Below are 8,887 nucleotides of genomic sequence, written 5' to 3'. Positions count from 1 at the left end.
GGACGAAGCGTATACCGTCCCATTTCACAAGCCTCTGACTTCCGCACTTCTCGTACTTGTAGTACGCGTAGTGCGCGTACTTCAAGCGTGCAGTCTCTTAATTGGGACACAGCCTCTGACTGAGGAGAGCCAGCAGGCGTCTCACCTGTGCCTGCAGACCACAGGTGTGTTCACCTTTCAGCATAAAGTTCTTGCTGTGTCTCAATTCACTGATCGGGTTCATTGATGATGTCATCAGTGTGTGACAATATCAAAACTGTTAGGCTGACGAAGACATTTTTCACGTGTGGCCAAAGGCGGAGCCAGCTGTTCCAGGAGGATGCAGTCACTGTGAGGCATGAAATAAAAACATTGAACCTCATTTTAATCCGTTTTTGTCTCATTTCTAAGAGTTTGATCATTCCAGACTTTACTTTATTTTGAAATGTCGGGATGTGTTGCTCATGAAAGAAACTATTTTTTCTCCAACTTTATTTCAACAGAATCTTCAACAAAAAGCAGAAAACTGCACGATGTAAAATTGTAGTGCAAAATTATGATACAGTGGCAGAGTATGTACAAATAAATAGGACAGAAATGCAGATTCAAACAGGGAAAGGCGAGAGACACCGTGAGATTATTAATGGTTTTAAAGCTTTCTTGTTGTAAGAGGAACAAATTGTTCCGATTCTGTCCTGAGAGTGGAGAAGTCACATTTATGGATGTGGAGTTTGATTAATGAGAGTCTCTCACTAAAGTCTAAACCAAAATACGTTTTGGTAGAAAAGATTTTGATAAGATGCTGTTAGAGATGAACGTAGTGACATGATTCCATAACAACTGAGTAAAGGTGAATTTTCCAAATAAAATCTCTTCACTTTGTTACTGACCTTTATCCAGTCTGCGTCCTCGACAAACTGAGACCAGAAAGAAACCGACTGAGGAGCAGAGGTCAGAGACGTAGAGCGTTAATTAAGTAGTTAGTTAACGAATGGATCAAAATTATAGATGAAATACAAACAATTGACCTACAGAATAAGGACTCAGGAAGATCAATACCATAAAAAGTGGGAGAAATGGACTGAGTACATAAACCCAACAGGATAAAGACCAACACACTGATAATGAGAAATGATCAAACTGTAGAAACAAGGAGATCCAACATGGGTTTGTTTTGTTATCCTACCTGTTGTATTTATCTTTTTGTTCCTGTTGTTGTTTTGGTGTTTTGTTTTGTTGTTACCCCCCGTATAATGTTTAAAGAAAACAATAAAAAGAAAGTAAAAAAAATAAATTCAGTTGAGTTGAAAAGATACCAAACAAGGCAATGGGGGAAAAATAAAATGAAACAATCTGAGGGTGAAATACAAACGTAAACTCAAAGGAGTCACAAATGTCCGGTTGTATTTCAGACCTCAGTGGGTTCATCCAACAAATCATGAAAAATGAGGTTTACATGTTTGTTCATGACGGTGCAGATTTCTGACATTTTGTGTCATTTAAGCTGCAACAATGTGACTGTTTTCTAACAAAAACAGTGAAACTTAAGTTAGACTTGTGTTTGTAAATGAAGCGCCCCATGTTGTGTAGCTTTCTGGAGTTTATACTTATTGGGCTACATATTTATTTATCATACAGGCTGTACAGTATATAGCATCAAAACTCACATGTTTTATGTAACTAAAGTGTGTAATCATGTGGGCTACAGACAATAATTAAGTTATCGACTATATTTATATGAAAAACGTGCATACTTACTGCATTTGAATCATGTAACCATATGTAACCATGAGTATTTGGGGAGGGGGGGCTTCGACTTTGCCACCCTAAGAAAATCTCTCTAGATCCGCCCCTGGGCTGTAACATCTATCCGTGCGTTTGTCAGTTTTTACTTTATTTTAAGCTCTTTTGTCTTCTTTTTTTTTTGGGCCGTCAGCTGACCCGTTGAAGTGGGCGTGGTTCTAACCGGAAGCTGACCTTTTTAAACCGGAAGCTGAGCTGTCGGTTGTGTTTTGGAAGTTGGTGGTCACGTGAGCTTCCGTCGTCATTGGGAGAGTGAGTCCAGACATGGCGGCGGAGCCTGCGTTCAAGGTAAAACATGATCGCGTTTCCGGGATTCTGCCGCGGAGGCCGGAGCTCCGCGGCGGGGAGAAGAGAGCTCCGTCCTGTCGGGCCGGGAGCTCTGTCCTCCGGCTCTGCGCCGCCGCTGCTCGGATAGCCACTGAGCTCACCGACCGCAGCTGCCTCGGGAGGCGGCTATCCGCCGGCCTCTGTCCGCCTCTCCGGCCCGGACGCTGTCTGCGGGCGGCGTAGGGCTGAGGGTCGGGGCTCTCAGGGGACAGGCTGGGTTAAGCTAGCGTGCAGTGGTCCCTGGGCGGACCGGTGAACCTCAGCAGACCGCTTCGAGTTTGCGTGATTGATCTCAGGGGAACCTGATTGATTTGTTTTGATTAGTATTGATCAGTGGTTTTATCTGAAGCTTTGATTGCGGGTGGCACAGGTGTGAACAGGTGTGCCACCTTCTCGCTGTATCGCAGGTTATTTTTCCCACAATGCCCTGAGTCCTCAGACGTCATGTGATGTGATCAGACTTCCTGCCTGCTGTATTGATCCTTCAGCTGACCTCACTGTGACTCTACTCCACAGGTGATATTTGAACACGAGGGAGTCTTCCTCCATCCCAGCAGTGATGAGGAGATCGAGCCAGACTTCCTGGTTTCAGGAACCCTCCGGATCCTTGAGAAGGTAACAGTCCCGACACACTCTGGTATCGATTAGTCAGCCTGGTCATCGATTAAGTATCAGAATGTCTCTGCGATGGAACGACTTGAAGAGAAAAACGTCCTCACACACCAGCAGCATGTTTGATACCAGGGCGATAACCTGATTGCTTAATCAAAGACCTGTTAAACTGCACATGATTGGCTGGAATAAAGCTCCGGTTTGTCACTGTTATTGATTGTTTATAGATCTATGCGATCGGAACAGAAGCGCTCTTTCTTCCTGAACGCTCCTGTGATTTGTTTGATTGATCGATGAAGTAATGTGTCAATGTGTGTCCTCGCCGTCAGGACGCCGAGATCGTGGTGGAGTATAGACCTCTGGAGGACGGCGTCGACCCCTCAAACATGCTCTGTGCTGGGAAGGTTTGTCCAAATACTCCCACTCAGTAGAGTTCGACTTTATTGACTCAAATTGAGTATCAACAAACCGAGTTTCCTGATTTGATTACATTCAAACTTCAAAGTTTCCAAGAACAGATTTTTAAACAAACCAAAAAAACATAAAAATTCATGTAAAGGTGATTTAAGAGCGTGTGTGTGCGCAGGACTCGAGCTCGGTGGTGGAGTGGGCTCAGTGTCCAGGGGACCGTCCACAGTCTCAGCAGCTGTTGGAGGCTCAGCTGAGCTACGAGACAGAGTGGGACATGGTGAACGCCGTGTCGTTCAGGAAGAGGCGAAGCTCCAACATGGAGGGTGAGCGGCTGCTTTAACCTGCTCGGCATGTTGGAATCACGTGACTCAGATTCAGAGACGATGAGGCAGCGATGAGGAATTTTAATGCTGTCGACTGCAGCCTAGCCTCGAGCTGCCGGGCTGCATCTGCAGGTCGTGAAGACTCTCAGCAGCCTGAGCCAGACGGGTGCATCGGCTGATCTGAGCTTTTATTTTGAAATCCCTGTGTTTTCTAATCCCTGCTTCCTGTCTCCAGGTTCTCTCAACAGCAGCCACGAGAGGAGCCGCTTGGCCTTCGCCTTCAGTGTCAGTGACCTCCGCTCCGTCACGGTGAGGGAGGAGGGCTGGACCTTCATCATCCTGCAGCTGAAGGACTCCTCCACCCCGCTGCCACATCTGCACTTCCACCAGGGTGGCAGCAGAGCGTTCCTGGACAGCCTGAGGAGGTTCGCTCTGCTCACAGAGTGAGTCCAGCGGTTGATGTTAAGCTCTGACCCCGCCCTCCACCTCAAGGAGGGCTGGTTTTTTTTGTTTGTTTGTTTGTTTTTTGTTTTGTTTTGTTTTTTGGGGGGCGGGGGGCTGGTCAGGTTCACATACAGATCAAGTTATTGGTGTTTGTGTCACAGACAGTTTATTCAAGTTACTCTCAGTCAGGAAGACATATAAATGTTACTCCACCTTGGGGTGGGGGCTGCGGGGGGATTTGGCGCCGGCGCCGCTCTCTCGGGTCATTTATATGCTAATGGCTGATTTCCACAGGCGTGCGGCAGCGTTCCCGTCCCTCTGATCCAAATATCGGGTGAGGCGGGGGCAGATAGCTGTTATTAAAGTTCTTATCAGGCTTCATAATGACGTCCCGCCCACGTGCTGCCTGCTGATTGGCTGATAGAATCTGTACACCCCAAAGAGACGAGCGCTTCCTCTGATGTCTGATTTACCGCTCGCGCCGTGAATAATAAGCACCCGTTTGTTATCAGAAGGCCGGCGTTGATCCTGTGAGCTGTTACTGAGGTCACATGTTTCCTGTTTGCAGGTCTCCCAGCGACCACACGTGCCTGCTGGTCAGCACGCCAAACAAAGCTCTGTCGCAGTCCTTCGAGAACCTTCTGGACGACAACAACTTCGGCCTGGTTCACGTAAGAAGTTTAACCATCTCTCACTGCCAGCTGTTAGGCTCAAACATCTGGATTCGCATGCACAAACATGCACGCACACGCGCGCACACGGGGGTGGTCGTCGATTAACCTGTCTGATTTCTCTTCGATTATTTGTGTGCTGAGTGCAGTCTGGGCAGGTGATGCAGCGATGCTGCCCCCACAGCTTCCTGTGGTGTACTGCAGGTACAAAAACACATTTATGAGGTTTGAGCATGCGACGTGTCAACGTCATGGAGTGTGGCGACGTGCGCGCAGGGACTCTGTCGCACTGAAACATGCTGCACATAAAAGTGTGAGCATCACATGGTCCTCACAGTGAGGGGTTCAGCAGCTGTTACCATGGTGATTTAAACGGACACATTAACGTGTGATCTTCACGCAGATGTTTCTGTGGAAGCTGCTGTGCATCAGCGCATTTGTTTCAAACTAAATAAATCTGTGTGTTGGTTTTGTGAGCGAGGTCGCTGCTGTTGGCTGCTCTGGTTTCACACGTAGAATTCTGTCTGTGAAAACACGTCGTAGGATTTATTTTCAGATGACGTTTGGAGTCGTGCGCTCCATCTTGTTCCGGCGTCCGTCGGCTGATGAGCTCTGCGTTTGTCTCCTGCAGAAGTTCAAGCGGGACCCGTATGTCACCACGCTCGGCGGCTTCTCCAAAGTCACAAACTACTTATTCGACGCGCTGCGGGGGATGGAGGAGCAGCAACAGCGCCCCCCAGAGGAAGTGGCCGACCTGCTGGGCGAGGTCATCCCGGGGCTGGAGATCAACCAGCAGGAAGAGCCGGGCTTCGAGGTCATCACCAGGGTGAGGGGTCTAATGTGATTGGCTGTTAGGCAGACGCGTGGCAACGGGTGTGTCAGCCGTGTGATGCTCTTTGCTCACCTTTGACCCCGTCAGATCGACCTGGGCACGAGGCCCGAGGTGAGCAGGAAGTCGCCGCTGACTGCAGACGACTGGGCGCGACACCAGGATGCAGACGGGAGGATGAAGGATGTCCCAGACCTGAAACACGCCGTCTTCAAGGGGGTACGTACGTGTCTGTGGGTGTGTCCAGCTCTGAACCAATCAGCTGACGTGATTCTTAGCAGCATCACTCATTTATTCAGTTTTGGGCTGTTTGATCTTCACTTTGTTTTTTATGCCTGAGTTTACTGTAAAGCACTCGTTGGTGTTTTGACCTGTGACACTGATTGAAACGAGCAGAGACCACGCCCTGACGCGTCTGTGTCGTCTGCAGGGTCTGTGCCACGCCCTCAGGAAGGAGGCCTGGAAGTTCCTGCTGGGGTATTATCCCTGGGAGAGCACGCACGAGGAGAGGAAGACCCTGCAGAGAGAGAAAACGTACACACACACACACACACACACACACACACACACACACACACACACACACACACACACACACACACACCTGATTACCCTGACTGGTGTGTATATCATGTTAACATGAGGGGTGTGTGTGTGTGTGTCAGTGATGAATACTTCAGGATGAAGCTGCAGTGGAAATCTGTGAGTGAGGAGCAGGAGAGGAGGAACTCCAGACTGAGAGACTACCGCAGTCTGATCGGTGAGCAGCACCTCGGCTCAGGCCTTGTTTGGTTATTTGGGCGGGGCTCCTGATGGAGAGCAGTCCAGTGTAGCGGGTGGATGACGTCACATTTGAAGGTGTTTGTGATGTTTGATGTGCCAAAGAATCAGAAGCATTGATGAGCGATTGATTCTTGCTCTGATGCTGGAGATGATGTCAGCGTGGAGTCGGGTGCAGCAGGTGGGTGAGATCGTAACACTGTCGCCGGGATCAGATCTGAGGCGTTACCTGTAAAGTTAAAGGAGTTAAAGGAGTGAACGCAGTACTTCAGTGAGGTACTCGAGTGAATGCTCAGTTACTGCCGCGGTGAGGTGGAGGGAGAGCTGCGGGAGTTGAGCAACGACCGCTTTGGTCTTCTGAGTTGGGTGGTACAGCTTGCCGTGAGGGGGTAAAGGTCAAAGGTCATGTGACGTATGTGTCTGCGCTCTCAGAGAAGGACGTGAACCGAACAGACCGAACGAACCGCTTCTACGAGGGCATCGACAACCCGGGCCTGGTCCTGCTGCACGACATCCTCATGACCTACTGCATGTACGACTTCGACCTGGGTGAGCGAACGCTTTGCCTCCGCAGGTACGGCGCCGCTTCCCGTTTCCTGGTCGTGACAGGAAGCTCTCTGTGTTGCAGGTTACGTTCAGGGCATGAGCGACCTGCTGTCGCCCATCCTCTACGTCATGGAGAATGAGGTCGAGGCTTTCTGGTGCTTCGTGGCCTTCATGGACCAGATGGTGAGTCTGATCTTTGCTCTGACAGCTCGGACGTTTAACCGCGTGCTGATTTACCGCCATGTGTCCTGCAGCACGAGAACTTTGAGGAGCAGATGCAGGGCATGAAGACTCAGCTGATCCAGCTCAGCTCGCTACTCAGGCTGCTCGACCTTGCCTTCTGGAACTACCTCGGTACGCCGCCTGCAGCTGTGCGTGTGTGTTTGCTGTGAATAACGGCGGCTCTGAATGACTCCGCCCCCTCTGTCTGTGTCTCAGAGTCTCAGGATTCAGGATACCTGTATTTCTGCTTCCGCTGGCTGCTCATCAGGTTCAAGAGGGAACTGAGCTTCGTGGACGTGCTGCGGCTCTGGGAGGTTGGTGTCCTCCTGCGGGGTCGGAGGTGCTGACAGGTGTCGTTCTTCCTGTGGTCTCACGTGTGGTTCCTCCTCAGGTGATGTGGACCGGGCTGCCCTGCGAGAACTTTCACCTGCTGGTGTGCTGCGCCATCCTGGACTCAGAGAAGCAGAAGATCATGGAGGAGAACTACGGCTTCAACGAGATCCTGAAGGTGAGCGTCGCCCCAAAGCTGCCCGGAGATCTGTGCACACCTGAGATTGTTCACCGACCTGTGTGTTTCAGCACATCAACGAGCTCTCCATGAAGCTGGACATCGAGGAGATCCTGCAGAAAGCTGAGGGCATCTGTCTGCAGATCAGGAGCTGCAAGGTGAGTGCAGGGAGCGTCTTCTGTCGTGGTATGTCCATCTGACCCCTCACCCTGACCTGTCTGCTCCTCCTCAGGACCTCCCTCGCCCTGTCGCCACCATCTTGGGCTTTGACGTCGAGTCTCGCCGTGCAGGCTCGACCGATTGCGGCTCGGCGGTGACTTTCGGAGCAGCTCGGCGGGAGGTTGGCGTCTCCAACGGACACTCGAGAGAAAGCAGCTGCGAGCAGAGTGGCAGAGGGGCCTTTGTATCGTAGTGAAGAGTGGAGATGGACTGTGTGTGGGTGGGGTGAATCTGTGGCCCCGCCTCACTGGAGGAGGGTGTGTGTGTGTGTGTGTGTGTAAAGAGATTATTAAGAATCTTATTTTTGTAATTTCTTGTATCGTGCGGCTCTAATCGGGCATTCCTCCACTCTGAAGCCTCATTCATCCTGATGAAGAGGAGGTGGAGCCAACCAGTGACTGAGCAATCATTCACCTCTTGGCTCCGCCTCCTGAGTGTTACAGATATGTTAAAGATAGGGGTTAGGGTGGAGCAGTTGTCTGGCTGTAGTTTGAATGAATGAGGCTTCAGATCCAGGAAGTTCTGCCAACAAGAGCCCTGATTGGCCATGCAGTGACAGAGGGAGGAGCTCTTTCTGTTGGATGATGGCGCTCGCATTATTCGCCGACAGGAGGTGCCTGTGTTCCTCTTCCTGTTGGTGCTCTGACGTTTTTCTCTGTACTGAGATCAGATTAAAGACTCCACGTCATCAGCTTCTGTCACCATGACGACGGCGAACAAACCAAAGAAATAAAGTTTGTTTCCTGCAGCGTGAAACCGTCTCAGCTGTGACATCTGGATCACACTCACACACACAGTTTCCTCTCAGGGTTGAAACACTGAATCTGGTTCATGTTGTGAGTGCAGACGAGCTCAGCGTCCAGCATGGCTCCACCTGAGGAACGCTAACAGGTGGTGCAGTAGAGCTCTTTGGTCTGCATCGCCTGCCTGATGTAACGAGGACACAGCTCCGTAATGCTGTAGCCTTACCCAGGCACTAGGGGTGCAACGATACTCGTATCGATATTGAACCGTTCGATACAGTGCTTTCGGTTCGGTACGCATATGTATCGAACAATACAACATTTGTAATTTATTTTATCAACTTTCCTTCTGACGATGCTGTCTGTGTTGAGAGCTCAGTGAATCTGCGTTCGACTACTCCGCCTAGGCTGCACTGTCGAGCGCAGATTCACTGAGCGCAGGGCAAGCTAGCAAGACAGAAGTTAAGCTC

General features: G+C 50.2%; 1 protein-coding gene across 1 annotated transcript; it reads left to right on the top strand.

Annotated features, from left to right (window-relative positions):
- Window positions 1-1,955: 1,955 nt before the first annotated feature.
- On the top strand, window positions 1,956-7,943 carry tbc1d15 (TBC1 domain family, member 15). Its single transcript, XM_005753303.1, has 17 exons — window positions 1,956-2,070; window positions 2,626-2,724; window positions 3,051-3,125; window positions 3,308-3,455; window positions 3,691-3,898; window positions 4,468-4,570; window positions 5,202-5,396; window positions 5,490-5,618; window positions 5,830-5,933; window positions 6,065-6,159; window positions 6,612-6,728; window positions 6,808-6,908; window positions 6,980-7,079; window positions 7,164-7,261; window positions 7,339-7,455; window positions 7,527-7,613; window positions 7,688-7,943. Exons 1-17 carry the CDS (start codon window positions 2,047-2,049, stop codon window positions 7,865-7,867), a joined length of 1,980 nt encoding a protein of 659 aa, XP_005753360.1. The 5' UTR covers window positions 1,956-2,046; the 3' UTR covers window positions 7,868-7,943.
- The last annotated feature ends 944 nt before the right edge of the window (window positions 7,944-8,887 follow it).

The sequence above is a fragment of the Pundamilia nyererei genome, unplaced genomic scaffold (genome assembly GCF_000239375.1).
Source record: "Pundamilia nyererei isolate P.nyererei 1_Seehausen unplaced genomic scaffold, PunNye1.0 scaffold00419, whole genome shotgun sequence".
NCBI lineage: Eukaryota > Metazoa > Chordata > Actinopteri > Cichliformes > Cichlidae > Pundamilia > Pundamilia nyererei.
Note: the sequence above shows the minus strand (reverse complement) of the source record. Positions and strands in the feature narration are given on the sequence as shown.

Coding starts and splice junctions, on each gene's coding strand:
- tbc1d15 (XM_005753303.1), top strand. CDS start 2,047: ATGGCGGCGGAGCCTGCGTTCAAG. Junction 3,899..4,467: donor AGGTTCGCTCTGCTCACAGA/GTGAGTCCAGCG, acceptor TCCTGTTTGCAG/GTCTCCCAGCGACCACACGT. Junction 7,614..7,687: donor TGCAGATCAGGAGCTGCAAG/GTGAGTGCAGGG, acceptor GCTCCTCCTCAG/GACCTCCCTCGCCCTGTCGC.